Here is a 25,815-nt window from a genome sequence, read left to right as displayed (position 1 = left end):
ACGAGAAGCCCAGGCTCTGACAGCCTGGTAAAGATGTTGTCCTGAACTCTACAGTGGACTAGGCCTATGACAGGTCAAGTTGGACAGCATATGTCCCACTCGTTTTCAAAAACAAGAGCAGGCTAGGTCGAGAAGGAAAATATATACTGGGAACTTGAAAGGTGGTATTTACACTAGGTGTTTATTCTTTCTAGCACTAAGATGGAAGTTTAATTGCCTTTGATCCAAGACCGCCAAGAAAGCCTCGCTGGAGTTAAGTTGGAGGAGGTTTTTAAATGAGTTTGCTTAAATATCTCTTAAGTAAAACCTGGATGGTCTGTTAGCTCAAGGTTTAAATCCGGCTCAAATCAAGTTCTTGAGCCAAATTTTGGAAAGATCCCACCCTCTTTATTCTCTCTTTCCTAAGAGCCCTCAGCATGGAACAATGCTAAGAGCAATGACCTTGGTTTCAAGACGTCAGAGTTCTGATTTTGACTCTGTGTGGCCTCTAGCAAGTCTCAACTCGTGGGTCTTAATCTTCTTGTTTGTACAGTGAGAGTATTTGTACCACTTGCTTTCTAAAGCCCCTTCCAGTTCCAGTATTCTGTGAGGGTAAACTGCAGATTTTTGTGACTCTATGAACAGTATTTAACATGCATGGCGATAAAAAAGAACCTGCTTCCTGTTCTCTAACATTTATTTCCCTTACCTCTTGTTAGGTTGGTCTTCATCAAATTGGAAAGTTTTAGTGTTCTGTTATTCTAAGAAATGGCTACAAGGTAGTTTCTAAGTGTGTTAAAGGTATCTTAACTTTTGTACACACTTGCTTTTGCTGAGCGTTGTGTGGTACCACACCGAATTCCAATTCCCTGACGCTGACACTGATTCTGACTCCATTTATTTAGCAATGACCAGAGGAAGCCTGTTGCCCTCATCTGTAAAATTATAAATCAAACTGAAAGAACTTTGAAGACTCTTAGAGTTCCTAACTTCTGTGATATTTTTTTCTTCCCTTGCTATCTTAACCCTGTGTCCCAAATGTAAACTTTAGTTGTAGTATATCTGCTTTAGGTTTGTTCACTGACTTCAAAATGGAATGTCACTAATCTGGGTGGATAGTGTTTTACATGTTCACTCACATTCCTTCCCTTGATCCTGAGGTAGAAGAGGCAAGCATTGCTATTACAGAAATTGCTTAGAGGAAGCCTGTGTAGAGGGTGCTTCTAGACTTGTACAACGCCAAATCAGGTGTGATTACCTCCAAACTGTTTCAGCCCCAGGAACTGTGAAATTTAGGCACAAGGAAATCCGAATAAACTCTCTCTTGGGACACTTTTTATGGCCCCACAAGTCAAGGTTAGATGCCTTACTCCTGAACTCCCACAGTATCCTGTCCGCATTCTCATCATGACACTTTCCACACTGTATTAGCACTTTCTATTTACCTGCAAGTTTCTCACACTCTCCATTCATCTGTCCATCCATCTCAACAAAAATATCTATTGAATACCTACTATGTGCCAGGTACTGTTCGAAGCCTTAGTGAAGCAAGAGTGAACAAATAGACAGATTTTGCCCTCCTGGAACTTACATTCTACCAGGTGAAGAAAAACATCAGGCTGCTTATAAGCCATATGGCATCCCTGCAAGTTAGAAAAAGATATATGGCTTAGGGACTAGGCAGCAGTGTTATGTGAACTAGGAGAAAGCCTCTTCCTCCAGCCAGACTCAGGTTCTTGCTAAGGAGTAGAGCTTTGGGAACAGATGGAAGGCTAGATTTCAGGATTCCCTCCCTCAGCCCATCTTACACGGAAGTGATAAATGATATGGAGAAAAAGCTGGCTAAGGGATCTAGAAAGTGATGTCATGTGGGTAGAGGTCTGCTATCTTATATAGTGTAGTAAATTAAGGAGGGCCTCTCTGACAAGTTGTCACTGAGCAGAGACCTCAAAGAAATGAGGGAGCAAATACCTAGAAGGACATTTTAAGACATTAATAGCAAGTGCAAAGTCCCTAAGGTAGGAGCAAGTTTAATGGGGTCGGAACGGCAAAAGGGCAATTAGAATGAGGAGAGAGACAGGAGACAGCAGAGTAGCAGGGCATCAGGTCATGCAGGGTCTTAAAGGCAATCTATCCATCTAAATACCCATCCCCCCACCCAATGAATTTTGAATATCTGCTGGGTGACAGGTCCTGTTTGATCAGCTGTGAGTTCCTTGTGAGCAGGAACTGTTTGCTCACCATTGAGCCTTTAGCATTCAGCATAGTGCCTGGCATATCATCAGAGTTTAATAATATTTAATAAACTGTGAATCATCTTTAGGAACTCAGTAATAGGAATTCTGTCCTTTCAGTGTGTACATCAGTTTGCTATTGCTTCTGTAACAAGTCACCACAAATTTATTGTATAATTGTAGAAGTCAGAAGTTTGAAATGGGTGTCACTGGGCTAAAGACAAGGTGTCAGCAAGAGTGGTTCCTTCAGGGAACTCTAGGAGAAAATCTATTTACTTACCTTTCCCAGCTTCTGGATCCCACCTGCCTTTCTTGATTTGTGACCGCTTCCTCCATCTTCAGAGCCAATAGTGCAGCATCTTGAAATCTCTCTCTGGCTGTGACTCCTCCTTCCACTCTAAAAGACCCTTCTTGTTACATTGGGCCCACCTGGATAATCCAGGATAATCTTAATTTTAAGGTCAGCTGATAAGCAACCTTAATTCCATCCACAACCCTAATATAGTCACAGGTTCTGGGGATTAGGACATGGATATCTTTGGGGGGATTCATTCTGCCTACCAGTGTGTTTAAACTGACTTAAATACATGGCTTTAAAAACCTCTGGAGGTGACACATAAGGAGCCCTTCCTCCCTGTCTCTGCTGGCTTTTTGAAGTTTAAATAATCTGTCTGTGGCTTGCTCCTTTCTCTCCCCTATGCATCCTCCATTTTATAATCTGGTACATCTAGTCACGGTTCTTCAATATACTGTGTCTTCCCAATTTAAGACCTGGTTTATAATAAACATGCAGGAATATCTCTTTTATTCCCTCCTACTCACCTCCATCACTTGGGACTTTACTCCTCAGGGAAGCCTTTCCATCTGCTGGGACCCACATTGATTGTTCTGTCAACCAGCTCCTATGGCCCACTTATGGTGAACATCATAGCTGAGCTCTTGTTCTTTGAATTGTTTCTCAAATACGCTACACACTCCCATAATGCTTGACAGTTCTCTGCCCTGAGCTGGTGAATAGAAATATCTACCGTATGAATGCCCTGGTTCCTTGGTCTGTTGCTTTTTCCAGCTCACTCTTTGCCTCACAGTCTGCCTTTCAACTTTGCTCAAAACACATCACCTCTATCTTTGCTGGATAGTGTTTCTGCTGCTGTCAGCACCCAACATTCCACAGTTATGCCACATTGCAAAAGGTTGTGCTTTAGCATGTTCTGGGAACATTTTCCCCACACAGCATATCATGTTTTTACCTTAAGGTGGGTGGGTTTAATTATTAAAGGTTTTGGAGTCTGTCTTAAAGTTTATATAATAAGAGAAACAAATTGATGACTCTTATTTGACCAACATGAAGGAAAAAGCCATTCTTTCTCACTCAGTGTGATGATACCTACAATATTCTACTCCTTTTTTTCTGTCTGTATCATATGATGGAAACTAATGTGAAAGAGGGCAACTTGAAAATTATCCCCAAAGTATCCTCGCACATGTGCAAAGACATTTATACAAAGGATAGTCATTGCATCCCCTTTGTAGCTATAAGATACTGGAAGCAGATTAAAAGCCCATCAATGAGGAACTAGCTAAAATTTAGCATAACTACACCATGAAATATTAGTCAGCAGTTAAAAAGAATGAGATGTGTGTGCTGACACGGAACAATCTGAGATACTTAAAGGGGAAAGTAAAATGCACATGTCCATATAGACATAGAATGTCTCAGATCACCAAGAAACTTGAAAGCTGTTGCTTTTGGGGAGGTGAACTAAGGATTGGGACTAAGAGAGAGATTTCTCTTTATTTTTATTTGTCCTGCAGTTATAGCTTGATATCTAATCAGTGAGGTATGAGGGTTTCTTTTCATACCCCAGTTGGCTTGTGAGGCATTTCTTTTCATCTATGAAGACTGGTTTGAGTTTTTTTTAAGTTTCCTCTCCTGCTGAGTGTCCCCATGAAGTCATCTTCTCAGTTGTTTGGTTGGCATCAGTTGAAGTAAATTCTCCTCTCAGAGTGTATGCACTTGCTAATTAAAAATAATAATAACCTCATATACTATTTGCATTATTTTCATTGACTTCTTTCATCATTCCTTTTTTTGGGAGGGAGGAGAGGAGCATTAAAGGTACAATTAAGTAAACACTGAGGATCACACACATGCTTTATTTAAAATCAAAAGTTTCAGTGTATACTATGAAGCAGGGAGAGAGCTGAAGGTGGTAGAATCATGCTGTGAGTGAAGGGAAACAGCTCTGTTAAATGCTAACTACTTAAATTGTCGCCTGCTTCATTGCTTCATTGTCATTTGGTGTTTTAATTACAATTTTAACCTATAAGAATTCACCCTACAAGGGTTTTCTCAGGAATGAATTATCTGTGTAATGGGATAGAAGAATGTATTTGAATTTGTTTTTTTTTTAACTATAGGTATGTATTACTTTTTCAAAAAAGAAAGATGGAAGCAAGAGGGTAAAAACCAGAAGAGGCTTCCAAAGTTTAGAAACAAACAAACAAACAAACTACAGATCCAGTGAATCTGAATTAAAAGACTGTGATACAGCTGCCCCAAAGTGGCTGATACTTGGGGCAGAGCTCAGGGTAAATCCAAGAGCTGGGAGACGGAAATGCTGTGGAACTTTATGTGAGATAGTGTGGACAGCTCCCACCAGCTGAGCATGATGCAGGATATGAAAACCATCACAATGAAATGCTACTGAACTGATCTTCAGAAACTGCATAGATACACTTATGAATACACCAAAAATCAACAAGATGCAAAACGAAACAAGTTTATTTTCTGCAATAACTTCTGTAAATTACAAAGACAAAATACTAAACTACATCATATAACTTTTCAATATTTAACCAGAGTACTTGTAATAAATATGCATCCTGAAACAAGATAAAAGGCTACACTTTGTCAGGCATCCTACAAAATGTCTCAAGTTTTATACTCCGCAGCATTTCTGTGTGGGGACAGGAGGGGCATTGTTTTGTATTTTTTAAGTGCTACAACAAAAAGTCCTTTCACATTTCTTTGAAGCATTTTTGAAATTGCTTAACTATAATTAAACAACTTAAGAAAAGTAACACCAAACTTTAAATTTATTTTGCATTGCTGTTGTTGGTCCTCATCCAATACAGATTAACACATCATCCAGAACAGCAAGCGTCCTCTGAGCCCAGGCAGCCCTGTGGTACATGGGCCCTGTCAGAGCAGGCCTACACTTTTTAGTTACATAGTTTGGAGAGTTCTGTATTCTGTTTATCTCCCTCAGTAAGATCAATGCTGGAAGGGAAGCTGCAAGCGAGAAACATTTTTTAGCCTGAAAGTAAAGTGAACAGAAATATTTTTTTCCCAAGACCTTTGCTATGCACCATAATATTACCATATCAGGATTTTTTAGTTCAAAACTGAAAAACTGATTGGTACTAACAGTCCTTCCGGAGATAATTTATGGGCACTGGTAGAGTTAGGATTTTTCAAAAATGTTCAACGGGTAAAAAGAAGATTTGTTCTATTCAGAAATGTACTACAGTTCTGAGGACACATGGCAGAAAAGTCCTAGGGGTATTGGTGGCAGCTCATATTAAGTTTGGAATACATAACTACCTTTTGCTATAGCTGAAAACTTTGAGGAAAAAGTTATATTTTTAAAAAGTCTTAAGCATGGTTACCTAAAAATATTTTGTTAATATAATCTAACATTATTTCACTTATTTAGGGTTTTAGATATGAAAACATCTTAAAGAGCCAATAAAAATAGAGAAAAAAACACTTAAAAAATCGAGGTTAAGAACTATGAGGCATTTCTTTTGGCTGTAAACACATAGTTTACTGTCCCTTGTTGAAACACAAATATTTGGATTTCCTGAGCTTCATGGATAACAGCAGGAGGCAAGTTTGCATAGAAAATTTGCAATATGTTAATGATTTACTTAAAAAAATCTTTTAAGAACAATTTTTTTTTTTCATATTTTACTTAATAGTGCTCATCAAACAGATTGATAAGCAGGGTAATGAGATATAAAAGGCAGATGGGGGAAAAATGGAATTAAAGTTTTTTAATCCACAGGATATCATGATAAAGGGTCTTAAGCATGCACTTTGTAACTAGTGCCATACTAATTTGGTTAGAAATTAAATCATGTTTTGGGATTGGAAGCCAAAGGTGAAAAGACCTCTGCTGTGCTGAATGGCACAGCCTGAGTGCAGGCAGTAAAGCAGCCTTCACTGCACAGATGCCTCAGCATATCACTCGGTGGCGATGAAGCCATTCAGCTGGGCAGGTACCAAGGACGGCCCACCTGCCAGCCTCAGGACCAGACCTCTGGGTGTGGCTAATCCCAGCTCTGGAATCTGAAGGGACAGGGACTTTCACCTCTGCTGGCTTGAAGTCTCTAAGCAGTTCTGAGGAGGGCAGTCTTCTGGGCCCAGTCCTCAGAAACCTTTGGAAAGTGAAGATACTATGCTAGGTCACAGTGCATACCACAAATGAGAACGATGGCAGTGGTTGCCAGCAACTCCTGATCTAACAAAAATGGGCAACATCTGGCAGTGTCCTACCAAGGAATCCACTTTACTTCTTCTGGGACTGGTTTTTACACATGGTAAGGATTTGCTTCAGTACTTTCTGGACATCTTCATCCATCTGGCCCTAGGAAATTCAAGCAAAAGACACTTGTTAGAACCCAAATTAAGTCATGGTACGTGCTTTCCTGGGGAATGCCATGGCTGGCTGGGATGAAGCCATTGGCTTATTCCCCCTGTCTTTCACAAGAATGTCAGTCCTGTCAATTCCCACATTTCTATGAAGAACTGAGTCAAAGAGAGGGCTCTCCTCTCATCCATCTGGATGATGATGAGGCTAGGTTTACCAAAGCCCTCAGCAAAGGGTATCTGGGGTCTCAGTTGCAAACGTGAGCCAGCTAGCCAGAACACCTACACTCACAGGTGAAGGCAGTGCTGATGGCTCTGGGAATACTGGCATGCCTGGAAAATAAAGCAGGGTCCTCCTGATGGCCCACAGCAGCCACATCTTCCTTCGTTTCTTAATAAATGATGAGGCTGCTCCTAGTAAACAGGGAGCAAGTCTCCTGATGCAAGATCCAAAGCAAACAAAAAGCATTTTAAAGCTTTCCAACAAAAAAGATTCTCTTCTAATTCTTGTTCATTCTACTACTGGTTTAATGATGGGAGTTTTGGCAACATCTGCTGCCATGTTTCTTTAGGATCTCCAGATACTTGGTGGGTGTTATCATACCTGCACAGCATATAGAAGATGCATTCTGTAAACTGAAATGACCTCCTGATGTTGTTTCTTGCATTCCTAAAGAGAGACAATCTGACATTATCAACAACCGTAGGACATCTTTGAATAAAAACAAAAAGCTATGAGAAAGCTGGGGTCGAATGCTACCCAAGTGATCCCCTCCAATGTATGCTAGCATATGAAGCTTCTAAAATTGCTGTGGACTCACTGGCTTGTGTGTTTCTGAGTACTTGTCAATACTCTTGGGACAAAAATCTACCTATTTCATCTTGGTATGTCAACTGTAAAAGAAAATTTATGTAAAAAGTTATAATCCCAAGTTTGGTTTAAAGATATATGTACCCATACTTATGCAAGTATAGAGATACATTCACTCAGAGTAAATACTGCAGGGAAATATATCAAATCAAAAAAGTGATTATCTCAGAGTTGTTGAATTATGGGCAATTTTAATTTATTGAAACTTTTTAGAGTTTTCTGTATTTGACTTTTCTACAGTGGTCAAATATGAATTAATCTAATTTTAAAAAGCTAATCTTTTTAAAGGAGTTATTGATTGCCCACTCTATAGCCAGTGTTGTATGGGCCCTAGGGAACTCAATTATTTAGCCATCCTTATACCAAGGAGCCAAACAGGGTAGTGGCCCCTATCTCAAATGGTTCCTCAGTACAGCTGTTGATGCTTTTATTTCTCCTTGTTGAGCTATTACTCCAGTTCCTCTCAGTGACTGTTTCAAGGATCTTAATTGAGCTCTGAACTCTTCTCATTCTAACAGGCCTTTCCTCCTACTTCATCATGAAAATTGAAACTATTATATATGGATTACTACAAAGATCTGTAAAAGTCCACCAATACCCATTCTCACCTCCTTCCTACCAATGTCAGAATATGAAGTATCCTTCCTATTAAAGGATAACCTTTGACACCTCAGTCTTTTGAAGTTTGTGCCATAAGGAGGTACACTTGATACCTCTCTTTGTGTTGTTTCCTCCCCACCTTTTGGCTACCCCGAATTATTTATAACTTTATCCTCTCATCACTGTCTTCCTTTCCGTCCCTGCTTCTGTCATCATTTGGTTGACTTCAATATCTGCCTGAATGATCTAAAACCTGGGCCTCTAAGTTCTTCAACTTTACTTTCATGACTTACTCCTTTTCCTTTCAGCCACTTGCTCTCAATGGTCATAGCCCATCCTCTGCCATTACCAACTCTGAAATCTCAACTGAAAACATCCCACCCTCTGACCACCATTTCTTATCTTTCCAGCAAACTTATTTAGGCTTTTCTGACCCACTGCTGTGACTCTTCAGCCCCATCAGATAAATATCTACTTACTCACTTCTCTAGCAGCCAGCCTACTGCAGTCCAGATTCTACCCCACTACTCAACTGGAATGGCTCTCACCAAAGTTATCAAGACCCATCTAAGTGCCACATCTCGGTCCTCGCTAAGGGAGGATGAGTCCTTACTCATCCTTTCAAGACTCAGCGCAAGCATCACTTCCTGTAGAAAGTTTTCATGAATCACCCAAATTGGGTAGATGCATTTCCTCCATATGGCCACAGTACACTTGGCTCTCTTTATCAATGGATGCTTGCCATATTAACCTATATTGAGTATAAATTACATGAGGGCAAGGACTGTGTCTTATTCATTTTTATATCATCAGCCCATGCACAATACTGACACAAATAAGAGCTCAATAAACAGGTTGAATAATTTCACTAATTACTGTGTAAACCATTAGCGCTTTATCTACAAGTTTGTAATAACCATTTTGTGAGAAGAGTGACCTGCAGAACACAGTAAGAAGCATCTTCTCCTCTCCGATTATTCATCTTTCTCTCTAATTATTCTACCACTGCTAGAGCTGTTAACACCAGAGAGCTAGTATTGTACTTTGTGGTCAGCTAGAAGGCCTGCAGAAACCTGGGTTCACACATATTAAGTCTATACTGAAGAAATCAATCATCAAATCCATGTTCTGTTTGTAAATGGAAGCTAGAAACAGTCCAGGACAGAACAACCCTTGACTTCATGTGGAAAATGTAACATACCCTTGCCAACTACAATTTTAACAGATATTGTGGTAGGCTAAATAATGACTCTCCAAAGATGTCCACGTCCTAATCCCCAGAACCTGTAAATATTACTTCATATGGCAAAAGGGATCTTGCAGATGTAATTAAGGATTTTGAGATGGACAGAGAGATTATCATGGATTATCTGGGTGAGCATTAAATGGAAGCACAAGGATCATTATAATAGGGAGGCAAGAGAGTCAAAGGCAGAAGGAGGAGATGGGAAGACAGAGCAGATGTTGGAGTGATATGCTTTATGCTCTGCAGATGGAGGAAGGGGCCATGAGCACAGGAATGCAGGGCCTCTAGAAGCTGAAAAAGTCAAGGAAATGGATTTCCCCCTATGGCCTAGAGCCTCAGGAAGGAACCAGTGCTGCCAACACACTGACTTTAGTCCGTGAAACTGATTTTGGATTTGTGATCTCTGGAAGCAGAAGATAATAAATCCTTGTTGTTTTAAACCAAGTTTGTGGTGATTTGTTATAACAGCCATATAAGAAACCGATACAAATATGAAAGGGTTTTCCTGAGTGAAATAAGGAGAGGAGCTAAGTAGCAGTTTCAAATATGAATATACATAACTACCAGAGACCCTGGCCCTTAGGAAGAAAAAGCTCTTGCCACTGCCAAAGATGAGAAATGACTGCTGCAGAAGGGGAAGGGGGAAAAGTCAGTGAATGAGCGAACAAGCAGTCTCCTCCCACTGTCCTGCCAATTCCTCTCTCCCAGTGAGACATCTGATCCATATCTCATTGCAGATAATGACGGGGAATCCCACCAGCGGTTCCCTCTTTTGCCCTCACTGAGAAGTCTTCAGTCAACTGCTCACTTAAATACAACATTCCTTTAGACGGTGATTCTTTGTGTTGACACCAGCTTGCCCTAACAGCTGAGATGGAATGTAATCTGCCTCGCCCTCCACCCCAACCCAGGCAGTGGAAAGCAGGCCACTCACAGCCAGCTGGGTCTGTAGCTGCTTGACCTGCTGCTGCAGCGCTTCCACCTGCTGACTCTGTCTTTTGGACGAGCTTGTTGAGTAGGAGAGCTGCGAGAGGCTGTTGAGGGCCTCCTTCAATTTGGTGACTTCCTTCGACATCTCATTTATCTAATGAGAAAGGAAAACTATATCAATGGGCAATAATATATCTGCAGAAGCAAAACTCCAGATATTTCTAATCCTCGAACATGGTCATCTCTATTGGCCTCCGGGACTTGAGACTTTGGAACAATTTCTTATTTTTTAAAGAAAACCCCCAAAATGAAACAGATAAAATCAAGCAAACAAAGCCTTCTACATGCATTATATTCAGATAAAGACTTCTGAATTACATATTTTACTTTGGTGCATGTAACAAAAGCTGTAATGTCAACTTCTTTCTTTTACCTTAAAAGGGGTGTGGTTGAAAAATTAATCGGAAATAGGATTTCAGGTATGTTTTTATTTAGAGACAGCGAAGTCTTGTCCAGTATTGCTGATATGGGCAACCAGGAACAAGTCCTGGGAATGCTGATATCTCTAGAGATCTTGCTATAAAGTGAACACAACCCCACCTCACCCCACTCCCTAACCCCCCACTCCTGTAAGCTTTTGAAGCTCTTTCTGAAACACTCATTACAAAAGAATAAAGATAAATAGTGCTCTAATGAATGCCATTCAGAACCTCTGACACAGGGACTAGGGATGCAGAGCAGATTCAGGCACAGAACCAACCTGAACTCACCCTTTGCTTGCCTCCTTCCTCCATGCCACACCCAGTGTCATCTCTAATTGGCTGCTCTACACATTCCCTTCCCTTCGTATACACCTGTGTGGGGGAGGGGGCAGCGGGGGTGCTCAGAGAGCTTAGGGAAGCAGGATTAAGTCTAGGAGTTTTTGGGTTTCCAAATGATGGAGGAATCTGTTTTGGAGTTCAAGATGGGTCACAAACACTTTTCATTCTGTGGGTTCACTTCTGATCTCCAGCACTGACAGAGCGCCTATAAAATGATTTTTAAGGGGCAAATATGCATTACATATGTGAAAATGCTTTAAGACAGAAGTGTCAGAAGGACAGTATTTTTAAAAAATAAATATCCAACATACTATTCTTAACGTGGCTTTGGGGATAGAGATTGTCACGTACAGAACCTCTGAGTATTTACAATAGGTTAGTTACAACAAATGCTATAAACAAATGTTTAATATAGAAAAAGTTGAAGGGCCTAGGGCTTAGTGCTAGAAATCCAATATCAAAATTTCACCAACCTTTTTATCTTTATCCTCCTCTAGTTTTGAAGAGCTCTCAGAATACCTTTTCATTTCTGCAAGTTCTTCCTGAACTTGCTGGAATTTTTGCAGAAGTTCATTTACTTCTTGCTCTTTGGATTTCAAGAGAGCCTGAATATTTTCCTTTTCCCTTTTCACTTGTGAGACCTCACTTCTGATCTGGACAACCTCGGAATGGACCTTCTCTTTCTCTTTAACTGACTCTTTTAATTTAGATGCCAACACACTCATTTCACTCTCTAAGGATGACTGGAGCTTTTCATAGGAAGACCTGGATACCATTGCATCGGTCACAGCAGCTTTCTCTTCTAGGAGTTGTTTCTCCAGCTTTGCCACTTCCGCTTCCTTGCTTGCAAGGTGCTCTTTAAGACTGTTTATTTTTTCTTCCATCTCTTTTGCAGTAGTCCGCAGTGCGGTTATCACTTGCAAATGTTCTGTGATGGAGACAGAGTTCTCTTTCTGTGCGTCTACCAGTTGTTTCAGCTGGGTCAACTCATTCAATACTTTTGAATACTGAGACTTCATGTCGGACAGTGCCTCTTCTGCTTTAGCCCTGGACACGTTGGTCACTTGCATCAGTTTCTCATGCTCTGCTTTATGGATATATTCGGCTGTTACATCCTCTAGAGATTTCCTCTTTCTATAATCCTCCAGCTCAGCCTGGGCTTCTTTGTACAGCTGTGACAGCTCGCTCACCTGTTTATTGAGTTCATCTATCATCCTGTTCATGGCCTCTTTCATGTCCCCAGTTTCATCACTGGCTTCCTGTGTCATCTGACTTTTTAGTGTGTCTTTTAACTTCATGATTTCTTCTTGGGCCTCTTGGTATTTCTCAAACAAAAATGCTTTCTCCTTATTCATATTCTCAATAAGAGAGCAATATGAACTTTTCATTTCCTCATACTCTTCCACAGGGGGCTTAATCACTACACCCTTCTCCCTCTCTATAAGTTTTTCCTCTAACTCTCTTACTTTCTCTTTATTTCTTTCACTTTCTTCTAGTGCCTTCTGCAAATCCTGCTTCAGCACATCTATCTCCTCCTCAGTGACCCTCAGCTCTTGGAGATGTGAGTAACTATCCACGCTCTCAGGTGAGAGGAGACCCAGTTTCATCTGTTTCTGCACACTAAGGACTTCTTTCATAGCCTCCTCATACTTGCTCTGTGTTTCTTTAAGTTTCTGGCTGAGGTCAGAGCCATTCTCTGAAATTTCTGTGTTGTTTAAGCACACCAGTTCTGTCCTTTGGGACTGGAGTTCGGCCTGTAGCTGTTTCCTCTCTCCTTCAGAGCTCTCTAATCTCTTCTGCAAGTCTTGCAACATCTCTTGTAGTTGCTGAATTCTCATATCACTGTTGATAGTGGATTTACTCAGGGAATGTGTTAGGACAGATGGAGATGATTTGGAGTCTTCAGGAGACATTTCATTACGTTTGCCCAGAGATGGGGCCAAGTCAGTTTGGGTGGAATGGTAAGAGTCAAAGCTTAGATCTGCTTCTGCCTCCTTGGGTGATTTGGCCTGGGAAAAAAAGCAAGAATTAAATGACAGCAAAGGTGTAGTTAGGCGAGCAAGCCACTGGAATAAGAGAAACAAATCCAAAACTTAGGTATAGGAGAACAGCAGGATCATTTTGCATCTGTACTCGTGTGCCACAAAAAAATATGGCCTGCGGCATGAGTGTTGGATTAATGACACAAAGCTTACTCTGTTCTCTGTTAAGACAGATTATTTGCGTTACTTTAAAAACACTGGGATTGTTTTGTCTGTAAAACCTGATTCCCATTTTTCCTTTGTTTTTATATCATTCTAGTTACTAAGAGGGGCAATGGGCATAGCACAGTAATTTCTTATCAAGTTCTTAACTTTGCTAAATGATCAACTTTACTAAACAAATGGCTAATATTATATATATATTTTTTATTTTAAGTATAAATTTTATGTATAAAGTTAAACATTTTATATACATGAAATTATCATATATATAACATTTATATAAATAAATTTGGTTTATATACTTCATTTATATATACATTTTAATAAATATATATAATTGTCATATTTTATATATCATATTATGTATATGATTATGTATCTCTTACCAATTTAGCAATTTACAGAAAGTGAGCTAATGAATAATACTCTCAAGAAACAAATAATTTGAAACTATAAGATGCTTAAAGCTAACTACATTTAAAAAGAAAACTAATGTAAATATTTAAAGCAAAATACATCTGATGACCCCTGAAAAAACCAATAGCTTGACTGTGCCAGAAGTCTGAGGTAGCAATCTGTTTATCTACCTGTAATTTATCTTGTAACTCCTTATTGTGTAAAGTAAGGGAAGCAACTTTTGCTTGCAGTAGGACAAGAAGATCTTGCTGGTCAGCTTCAGAACTTATATCCAATAAACTATCAGCACCTTGGAAAAGAGAAAGGTTTAAATTAAATTTAAAATAATTTTAAAAAATTAAACTGTTACTTCTCTAAACTCTAACTCACCTTCTAGCCTAATCCAGTTCTCCTTCCTAGTACTGACTATGAAAGCCCACACCAGCTACATAGATGAACAGCAATTTTCAGGGACTGGGGTTTCCTTACTGTGGTATTCGTAGCATAATACTAGATTCGTGTATACATAAGCTGATTCTGAACACTGATGAATTTGGTCATACATTTTCCATTCACTTGATTAACTGTCATATCTTGGTTGTTTTTGGTTCCTCTCCATGCCTCATAAGTCCAAGTTCTGTGAATCCTTTTAGAAATATCTCTGGAATCTGGTTTATTTCTTATCCCCACCACCATTGCTCTAGTTTAGACTTTATCGCCTTACTTGGAAACTGCAAAAGGCTTCGTGACAAATCTCTGCCCCTCTCCTCTCTCCAGTAAAAATGTAGCCTACACAACAATGTCAGACTAATCTTCCTAAAACATACTTTGATTGAGTCATTCCTTTGGTTCAAGTGCTTTACTTGTTCTCCCTCCAAAAATAATCTTCAAATTCCTTTATCTGAGGTCTGGCCTCAATCTACTTTTTCAGGTTTATGACTCACTACTTCTCTCCTAGATTTTCATCTTCCTCAGATTCATAGTTCTTATTATATCTTACATAATCTCAACACACAGCTGATTCTTCATATTTTATCCACAGGATTGCTCTTGCAGCATCACTCTGCCTAGATAACTCTTAGACATCCTAAGACAAGACCCATGCCAAATTTTGCCTCCTCCTTAAAGCATTCAGTGGCAATCCTAGCATGAAATGATCTCTTCTCTGAATCCCATAGTAATCACTGTCAGTAAACCACAGCTTTTTGACATCCTACTGAATATCATGCTAAAATAGCATCTAAAGCAGTGCTACTCAAAGTGCTCACTGAAATGAGACAAGGAACTTACTCCAGAATGTAATGCAGTATACTGCTTCCTTCATCCAGAAAGTCTTCCTATAAAAAGAAATGTCAGCCAGACAAAACAGTGTGCTTAGTGACATAGCTGGATGACTTTCTGGTGCAAACTCCTTAATTACTGCAGATTAGCAATAGCTTACAGACCACACTGAATAGCACTGATCTAAATTGTTTACTGTTATGCTGTTTTTTGTTCTCAAAGCCATTTAATGCAAAGATGAAAACATTAATCTTAATTTGGAAGGATGCGAAATGACATTTCTTTGTAGAAAACCTTGCTTTTCATAATAAGGCACTGTTTTGATGTCAAATGCCTAAGCCACAGCTTTCTGAGTTCCCTTGACATGAAGTTTGTTGAGCTTGGAATGAACCAGGAGATTCGGAGGCTGACTGCAATTCTAAGCAATAGGAATTACTTCTAATGGGGCCGGCCCGTGGCTCACTCGGGAGAGTGTGGTGCTGATAACACCAAGGCCACGGGTTCGGATCCCATATAGGGATGGCCGGTTAGCTCACTGGGTGAGCCTGGTGCTGACAACACCAAGTCAAGGGTTAAGATCCCCTTACCGGTCATCTTTTAAAAAAAAGAAAAGAAAAGAAATTACTTCTAAGATATAATGGAAGGTTTTTAAAGTAACCAGTGTAACACTCGTTCAGTTATATTAACATTGTTCTCTGCCAGGAATTAGAAAGTTTAATATTTCTAAATTCTGCAAATTAAAAGCTCCAAACACATATGAAATACAAAAGAGACCAAGAAACTGAATGCTGGAGCAAAAAGCGGCCTTTGAAATCATCTACTCTACATTTTAAATTGATTCTGAAGGTACCGTACTACATTCTTACAGGATAAACTCTTAGGAAGGACTCTTAAAAGATACAATGAATTAAACCGTATCTCGGAGAAGACAATATGATTGTATATGATTTCATATAACACTCTGTATGTCTTTGCACATGTCTACTTGAAATCCAAAGTAGAAAAGATAGACTGTAGTAGCAATGGAGGTACATGGTTCATTCTTCCTTCGAGAAATAACTTGCTACTCAGCTGCAATGAATGCTGTGAGCTGACAGCCGGAAGCTTATGGACCTCATCTGAAAATAATGTTTTTTAAATGCATAAAATAAAATACACAGATGACAATAATTTAAGAGCTTATTTTGTAACACACCAAATGAGATCTAATAGGAGGTCTAGTAACTGCCATAATTTTTAGTAGAGATATTGTAAATGGTATTTCAAGACATCTGCAATAACAGTAAGGTGATAGGAAATTATCTGTGAATTTTGGTGACAAAGCCACTGGTCTGCTAATACCACTGGGGTTTATTGCCTATATTCATAATTGAAAAAAATGCTAATATTTAGTTAGGGACAAATGAAAACAGGGATGCATTTTTTCACATCCAAACTCAGAGACTCTTTAAAATCCAGGTTAAGTCTCTCTGAAGTACAGAGAGCATCAGCCTGTGCATTACTGACAGCTCTGTGATGGCATGCTGCTTCTCCCGACCTCCCTACACAGAGTACCCTGGCTTGGCCTTTGTGCTTTTTAAATGCACATAGTATAAAGTTTTGTCAAAGGAACAAAAACAAGTGCTCCTTTATCTTACCTGTAGTACTGTCACTTAGTCTGTCTTTATTTTCTCGTATAGAACTGATCTCAGCCTGCTGAAATACAGAAATGACTTTAAAGAATATTCCTAAATAAAACATTGTGTAAAAGAATCAAACAGATTTCCCTCCTTGAGTTTACACAGAACAGAACCAGTGTTGTTCCACTAGAAAAACAACTGAAAAATCTTAAGGAAAAAAGATATTTTTAAAATATAAAAGAATATAAGTGATAATTACCTCCTAACGTATAATTTCTAAAACATTACAAGTTCCGTAGGGGAATATACTCATATTTTTCAGAAATATCACTTAGTGAGTACAATAAAAATACATTTAAGATTACGGTAGTTTTTTTGTAATAGTTAATTTACTGGGTGGTGTCCTAAAACCTAAGATGGCAAATATCACTTTCAAAATGAATCAAAGAAGTTGTATCTATCTAGTTTATACATAGATTAAAATATATTAAAAGATTTTTTAGCTTTATCATTTTATAAATTATCCACTATTAATATGTTATTATTAATCTTTCTAAGAAGAATTGTAATAAATAAGACTTTTCAGGGAAGACAAAGGTAATTATATAAGGGAATAAAAATTCCTATGGTCTTGGATTGGCAATTGATGCCCTAAAGATTTTCTCTAATCCTTTGTCCCTGAATATCCATCTGCAAAAAATCTTGGAACTTCAAAGCCACACTCCCATGTCAGGAATTGACAATTGGAATTTCATTCGAACAATTATAAATTTTATTTCTTCTTAGGTGCAATTTCCTAGTGATTGTTAGGTAAACAAATATTGAATGGAAATATCCTTTCACTTCCTTAAAATACTTTCCAACCACAAACCTATAGAATCAACTGGAATAAGATCCAATGGATTATCTAAAATTTCTCAAATAAATACATATTACTTGTATAGTCAGGAAGAAATTTAATTAAAAATATACAATTACTTCACTTCTCAGTAAAACATCAGAGAATAACAAAAGTTTCTATCTTTTTGATTGGCAATATATCAACTCAATTTGGTAAGAATACTGGTTATCAGGTAAATTCTTATCTGTGCCTCTTTTTAAAAAAATTTTTAATACACTTTTTATTGGGAACAATTTTAGATTCATAAAAATATTGCAAGATTGTTCCCTTCACCCAGTTACCCCTAAAATTAACAAATTACGTAGCCATGATACATTTGTCAAAATGAAGATATTAACATTGGCAAATTACTATCCACTAAATTACAGACTTTTATTCAGATTGCATCAGTTTTTCCACTAATGTCCTTTTTCTATCCCAGGATCCAGTCCAAGATACCACATTCTAAAACATAATTTTTGCCATATCCTCAACCATCTGTATACAGGAATAAATGAGGGGAATGACTACCAATATAGCTGGTAACTTCTACACCTCAGTTCCTTTTTCAAAAAATTAATTTATTTTTTAATTGACAAATAAAAAGTATATATATTTATAGTGTACATCATGATGTTTTGAAATATGTATATATTGTGGAATTGCTAAATTGAGCTAGTTAACATGCATTATTACCTCACATATTTTTTTGTGATGAAAACAGTTAAAATCTATTCTCTAACAATTTTTAAGAATACAACACATTGTTTTTAACTATAGTCACCATGCTGTGCAATAGATCTCTCAAATTTATTCCCCCTAATTGAAATGTTGTATCCTTTGACCAACATCTCCCAATCCCCTCCCCCACCTTTCTATTCTCTGCTTTTATGAGTTGAAATTTTTCAGATTCCACATGTAAGTGGATTTTGTCCCTTTTTTTTAAATGAAGAAAATTATTAGTTAGTAAATGTATTTTATTCACCCTATTCTTTTTTAGTGGGATCCATGCCACAAAAAATAATCAAAGGGTCCTTCATGGTGGAAAGGTTGTGAACCAATGATCTATAAGTAAATTTTGTTTTACCCAATGTTGTATAATTTAAAGCAAGTCTATGATGTATCTTTAAATACAGTAACAAAAATTAACACAGAAAGGAAATACCTTACCTTGAAGGGTGGTTCAACAAAAAATACTGATTCCTTTCCTGAAAGTGGTGTTGAAGTTATTGATCTTGGGGAAGACACATCACTCAACTAAAAAAACAAAATGAAAACCACCAATAAAAAAGGTATCTTCAAAGTCTTTTCTTCTCTGGTGCTAAAGAACCAACCCATTTAACTGACGCAATTAAACCTAACAATAAGTATCCTTAGCTTCAATTAATTCAGGGGTAACATTTTCAATGCAATTCAGCTACTTCGAATACTTTCTGAATGTCTGCAGAGTGTAATTAAGTAATTTTGCTCTTACATTAACAGAATCAATTTTTAAAATCTATAAAACTATTGCAGGTTAAGAATGTTATTAATGAATATGCTAACATATATTTAAAATTATTTATCAGGTAAGACTTTCCTCTCTACTGTTTGAATATGAGTTATTCTCTTTATGGCCGATGATCTTTTTAATAACAAACCCCAGCCTGTTTTTATTTGCCATTTTATAGATTTCTGAGCTTCCTCCTCTATGCAGTAGTCACTATAAGCTCAGAAATGAAAACTACTTTTAATATTAGCCAACCTTAAATGTAATTAGAAAGACAAATAAATTAGTAATGTTTTAAGAAACTAACCAAGATTCATTTTTAACTAACTGCCACACTAGCTACCCATTCTCCCACCCCTTACCATAACTGTTAATAAAAGGAACTGGAAACAGACTGAGCTTATCATCTTAAGGAAGACGTTTCTTTCATAAGATTTTGAGAAATTCCTTGAGACTTTTTAAAAGATACTCTTTAATTTTACAGTCTTGAAATAGATAAGAATCAACATTATTTCCATACTAATAATCAAAATACTTGTTACCAACATTTGTAATTTAAAACTGCTAGAGAAAAATTTAAATGTGCACCTAAGGGTCAGTTCCAATATATTTCTTTGTGGTCTAAACACAAAATGACAAAATGATGGCTTGTTGTTGTATGCTTGTTAATTGTTGGTTTGCTGTTGTTTTTACCTGGGTAGGACTGATAGGAGGTGGTGGAGCTTTGCGTTTTTTTGGAGTTCCACTTCTTTCTGAGCTTATTTTAGAGACTTGATCATGCTGAAAGTTATCACAGTCCAAAGAATGGAGGTGGGTTAGTTAGGTTAGTAAAGTTTGAGCAAGTAGCTTTCATCAAACAAATGAGAAAAACCTCAATAGTTCATGCATTTCTTACTTTATCAAGATCTGGAATCTGCTACCAACTTAAAAATAAGATATATGCATGCTCCAAGTTTTCTTCTAGCAGCCCATGCTCTAATAGCAAGAAAATTTTTAAAAACATAAGGCAAAAAACCCATAAGGCCAGATAAGTTGGTGTGGAGAACTGAAAAAGTGAAGAATGAGGAGTTATCTACCACAGTTTAGAACCTAGAATTTATTCATAGCTTTGCATCTTAATGCAAAGCATTGGTATTTCCCACGCCTCTGCATTACTTTCATTCTTTTTTTGTAAAGAATGTAAATATGAGGAAAAGGGGGGAAACTCATCTCTAAATAGGTAATACAGTTAGCACATATTAAATTCAGTATCGAATATTTGGTATATATGATTTCTTCAAGAACTTTGATGTATAAATAAATATAGCAGCCAAACATACATCTCTTCATCAATAACTAGATAGTTTATGTTTGCAGGAAAAACACCAAAATAACAAGGCAAACTTCTCAATTTCTACTCTGTGTAACCCTAGATGACATTTTAGAAAAACCCAAATTAAAATAAAAGGAAAAGCTAAATCTTATATTTTCATTAAGTAGCTAACATTTTCATGGCTGTAGGTCTGTAGTCTACGTGATATTACAAGTATTTAAAATATTGTTATTCAGACTCAGAGTTTAAACCACATCAAACATTTTCACACCAATAGGAAGTATTAGTACATTTCAGAAAAAGATGAATATATAAGTAGCAAGTTTAAAGTTACATGCTTTGAAATAAGGTAAATAATTAAGAATGAATTTACCACCTTATGACAATAAATCACTTATTCTAAAGCTATTTCAGTCCTTAGTATTTTCAAGATAGTCTTTATCACTTTTCTAGTGGAGCACAAGAGTACTTTAATCTGAACATTTTCAAATTTCCACAAGCAGAGATGAAAAACAAATCCACTCCCTCAAAGATAAATACCTGCTTTGGTTTTGTTGGGGTCTTTAAATCTAAAGAGGAAAAAGTGAAAAAAAGAACTATAAGAACCATACCAGTTTAGGTGGGGGAACACACACACACACACACACACACACACACACACACACACACACACACACTCTCTCTCTCTCTCTCTCTCTCTCTCTCTTCTTCTTCAACAATATGTTTAAAAGAATACTAAAATATTTAATGCACAAATTCTTTTATCCTTTGGGGAAAATGGAGTAGATATATTTAAAACAACATTGGCTATTTTCTTTCACATACCAGCATCCTGAGAGATTTTTGATAATAGAAGGCTTTGAATTCCTGCATTTTCTGAGAGTTTGGAATAATGTAAGGCATTGTTTCCAAGAGAATCTACAAGATTTAGGTCTGCACCCTTTTTAATTAAGGCTTCCACAATGTTAGAGCTGCCAATCTCACAAGCCAGCATGAGAGCAGTTCTAAAGAAAAAAGGAGACACAAAATTAGTACTAACAAAATGTGAAAATTCTTTCCTAGGCAATATTTTGTCTTGAAAACAGGAAAAAGAAGATTAACTCCAGTTAAACCTTTACTGCACTTAATCTTCTGGGGAATTTGAAGTGGAATGCTATCAAGATGAAATAAGGTGGTGTATTTTTTAAACCAGATTAGATCGAAACATTAAACCATATTTAGTCAAAAAACATAGACATAACCTTCTACACTGTTTGGCATAATAGATGGAAGTTAATATGATCGGCACAAATCTTGTCCTTCTTTCACCTCAAGCATTTACAGAACCTATACATTGCTAAGATTATTTTTAAAAAGCAACCAATATGTTTACTTTTATTTTACATGAAAAGTCACAGGAAATGACTTATTCACTTTAGTATTTAATAGTCTCATCACAGACTCAGTCATCAATGATGGCCATGGAGACCTGGAAAAAAATGCTTTTAAGTCAAAACAGATTCTTGATTATCAAAAAAGGTACAAAATTAAAAAGGAAAAAAGTTAAAACCACTTTATAACAAATCATCAAAAACACAGCTTGATATTTTGAAAGACTCTCAGAATGTGGATATCACTGAAGTCATGTGATTTCTGCCTTATTCTGTAGTACCTTCCATTTTTGTCCCTGGAATTCACATCTGCTCCGTGATCCAGGAGAAAGCGACAGACCTCACTGTGGCCATTTTGTACTGCAAGAATTAGCGGTATATTCCCATCCTAGGAAACAAACTCAGATTTAGATTTTAACTCAGACTCCAAATGCCAGAATTGCAAAGGCCATTATTCTTTCCACATTTTTAACCTGACTTGTTCTTCTGGTCTAATACCTGATTCATTGTGATATTCTGTGCCCCTATAGGGCCACCATTACATCTTGGCACAACTCTTCTGATGGAATTTCACTGACTGTTAGATTTTCCCTAGGAGCCTCAGCCTCTTGGGCTGCCTGTTCCCTCAGCCATCACTCGGTCTGGGTAATGATGTGAAAGAGGGCAGAATACAAAGTGCACAAAGGCTCCAGCAACTGTGCCATGTGCGTTGAGGATAGTTCTGGAGAGATGAAGGACTTATCTCCACAAGGCATCAGAAAGACCCACCACCCTCTAAACTAAGCTTCTTCCCAGTGCACTAAGTACATTGTGCCATTCCACTCTTCTCTTCCCAGAAAGGAAAGCACACCCTTTCATAATCTTACTAGGTATCAAAATGTAACATAAATTAAGAGTCTATTTTTCTATTACTAACACGTGACTAAAGAGATGGATAAAATAATTATTTACTTAATATGTCATGACAATTGGTAATCCCGTGAGGAAAAAAGAAAATTAGTTCCCTAACTCATACACAAAGTATGTCAGGTGGAGTAAGAATTTAAACATTACCATATAAAACAAACGAGAAAAATACTAGAAGAATGAACAGGTGGGTATTTCTGTAATCTTAGGGTGAGGGGGGGCCTGACACAAATGACACAAATCATAAAGAGAAGCTATTATTCTGCTTTTTTCTGGAACATACCCAACAAATTGGTCAACAGTAAATTTTAGGACAGAAGCATTCAAATAGGCAAAGGGAAAAGATAAATTACAATATATGCAACTATTTTAAAATGGGGATCTTAAATACAACTGTTGCTTAAGGATTAAGTCTCATAGATAGAGTAGTATTTTGGACAGATTTCTAGGCACTATCTCTGAAGTTATATACTTTCTGGTTACGAAATACTGAGAGATTCAGGGAATGTGAATTTATTTGCAGGTTCTATCTAGTCACTTCACAATATCTCCAGCTATAAGTATATGCATGTCAATTCTCATGCTACAGTGTGAAATAACTCTGTAACCATATGCAGTAGATATATAAATTTATTCTCAAAATAGCCCAGTGAGGTTAAAATAGGCCACGAGTGGTCTTCAAAGTTGGGAAATTCTAACCAGAAGGTATCCACGGGATGCAGAAAGAAACACATATATATCCTTAGAAACAAATACACATATATAGGAAGTGTATGCTGCAAAATATTTTATTAATGGTTTAGGGACCAATGAGGGATAATAAATATATAAATCCATTTTGCAGAAGAAGATCTAGGTTGAAAAGCAACTAAATTTTGCCAAATACTTAGGCTGCCAAAGTTTCAGTGTTTCTCAGAAGTATCCCACTGTGCTTTGGAAACCAGTGTTCAACTGCACCTCCAGTGACCACCTGGTACTTACCACATCCTTGAGGTTTATGGGGCTCCTGTGCTCACAGAGAACCTGCACAGCTTGAAGGCAGCCTTGTGCCGCTGAGGGAAGGAAAAGACAATGCCACAGTAATCACAAAGCCACTTTCACAACTAGGGGTGCAAAGACATTACCTGAAATCTCCAAGTGCTTATGAATACTTCTTAGTTCAAAAAGGAAACTTACATTAGTTAAAATACATTTACCATAATAATTTTGTGTGACAGGCAATTGACGAATTCTAGGTGTACTCCTTGGTGAAACTCTATATGTTTACAAACTCAGTTTACAAACTGAGTAAAATGAGAATGTCTAAGAATGATGACAGAAAACAGCACCAGGAATAATACAGTGAGGTTAATGGCTAAAATAAGAAAAATGAAAAGTTAGTGTTTTCTATGACAGAAGATAAATAAGGGAGTGAAAGTTACCTGCATAATGTAAAGCTGTTTTCCCAGAGCTGTCAACACTTTCGGCTGGACATTTAGACTATAAGACAAAAGTAAATAAATGCATATAATATCCTGCACAAATTCTATTCAGTTCATCTTTTCCCTGCAAGGCACAGTACAACTTATAAGGAAGTGTGTAAGCATACATAAGCCCCACCTGCTGTGCTCCAGGGGCCCAATCTCTTCCGGGGAGGAAGACTCATCTCCAGATAATCATGTCACAGGCAAACTGTTACCCCTCTGGTGTTCTGGCTGTCCCCTTCTCACTCATATGTCATCAGTCTGTCACCATGGGACCATCCCGACCAGCTAACAAACATGCTCTAGGATCTCTCATCTTGATCCTACCTTTCTCCCACTTCTTGCCCTAATTCTCTTTCCTGCCTCACAAAACCAGCTTTCTCTTAAAAATTACCCACAAACAATCCATGCTTCCTCACCTCCCATTCACCCCTGAATTGACTGCAGGCTTGTTTTCCGCCTTCAAAATTCCAGAGATGGCCCTAATCAAGGTCACCAACATCTTTCATGTTTCCAGTAACAATGGACATTTCTGTCCTCCTCTCACCAGCCTCTCAGTTGCAATCCACTCCCTCTTCTCCAAACATTTCTCCTCTCAGCTCCTAGACTCCAGGCCTGGTCCATCCTATTCTGTTTTTTCTCCCACTGCTCTGGCCACACCTCCTCCTTGAGCCAAACATAAAATGTCAGGTTCCTCAGTGATCTTTCTCTAAATTCTCTTCCTTGGTAATCTCATCCACACTCATAGTTTGAAATACCATCTAGAAGTCTAGAAGCTAGATAGAGACTCCCTGACATACATCTTAACAATAACAACAAAAAGTATAATGTAAGTATTAGATATCATTTGCCAGGCACTGTTCAAAGAATTTCTTCTTTTTTTAAAAGATGACTGGTAAGGGGATCTTAACCCTTGGCTTGGTGTTGTCAGCACCACGCTCTCCCAAGTGAGCTAACCGGCCATCCCTATATAGGATCCGAACCCGTGGTCTTGGTGTTATCAGCACCACACTCTCTCGAGTGAGCCATGGGCTGGCCCTTAAAGAATTTCTTTAAGGCACCTAACAACCCTTGTTAGATGCTATTAATACCCTAATTTTCGAATGAGGACACTCAGACACAAAGCAGTTAATATTTTGCCCAAATCACAGTTAATGGCAGAGTCAGGATTTCAACCCAGACAGGCCAGGCTAGAGACCGCATTCTTATCCACACACGACAGATGTCATCTCTGAGCACCAGGCTTGATAACCCACTGCCTACTTCACATCTCTGCTCTGATGTCTTATAAGCACCTCAAAAATAGCATAGCCAAAACTTCTGGCTTCCCCTCTCCCAAGCCCAGCCTGTTCCTCCCAGACTCTGTACTGTCTCTGTCAACAGCACTATCATCAACCTAGTCAACGAGCCAGAAACTACTGAGTTGTCTTTGATTTCTTCTTCTCTTCCCACATCTACTCTACCACTGTGTCCTATCAATTTTCTTTCTTGTTACCACTGCCCTAGTCTAAGCCAGTACCTTCTCACCTTGACAGCTAAGACAGCCTCCCAATAGGGCTC

General features: G+C 38.0%; 1 protein-coding gene across 3 annotated transcripts in view; it reads right to left on the bottom strand.

The window, feature by feature from the left end:
* Positions 1-5,013: 5,013 nt before the first annotated feature.
* The window catches only part of RAI14 (retinoic acid induced 14), a 140,117-nt gene continuing 119,315 nt past the window's right edge, over positions 5,014-25,815 (bottom strand). The window contains exons 6-18 of one of the 3 annotated variants that reach the window (XM_063086595.1): positions 24,214-24,271; positions 23,774-23,844; positions 22,168-22,274; positions 21,342-21,520; positions 21,057-21,085; positions 19,898-19,984; positions 18,886-18,972; positions 16,854-16,908; positions 14,127-14,245; positions 11,809-13,344; positions 10,519-10,668; positions 7,472-7,537; positions 5,014-6,865 (exon numbers count right to left, since the gene is read on the bottom strand). In XM_063086595.1, coding sequence (XP_062942665.1) covers positions 6,788-6,865; positions 7,472-7,537; positions 10,519-10,668; positions 11,809-13,344; positions 14,127-14,245; positions 16,854-16,908; positions 18,886-18,972; positions 19,898-19,984; positions 21,057-21,085; positions 21,342-21,520; positions 22,168-22,274; positions 23,774-23,844; positions 24,214-24,271 — 2,622 coding nt within the window. In that variant the 3' untranslated portion in view covers positions 5,014-6,787. Of the gene's footprint in view, positions 6,866-7,471; positions 7,538-10,518; positions 10,669-11,808; positions 13,345-14,126; positions 14,246-16,853; positions 16,912-18,885; positions 18,973-19,897; positions 19,985-21,056; positions 21,086-21,341; positions 21,521-22,167; positions 22,275-23,773; positions 23,845-24,213; positions 24,272-25,815 lie in introns of all 3 variants that reach the window. The other 2 variants (XM_063086593.1, XM_063086594.1) reach the window with 2 other exon arrangements.

Source organism: Cynocephalus volans, chromosome 2 (genome assembly GCF_027409185.1).
Source record: "Cynocephalus volans isolate mCynVol1 chromosome 2, mCynVol1.pri, whole genome shotgun sequence".
Lineage (NCBI taxonomy): Eukaryota > Metazoa > Chordata > Mammalia > Dermoptera > Cynocephalidae > Cynocephalus > Cynocephalus volans.
The sequence above is the reverse complement of the archived record's forward strand: the minus strand, read 5'-3'. Positions and strand labels throughout refer to the sequence as shown.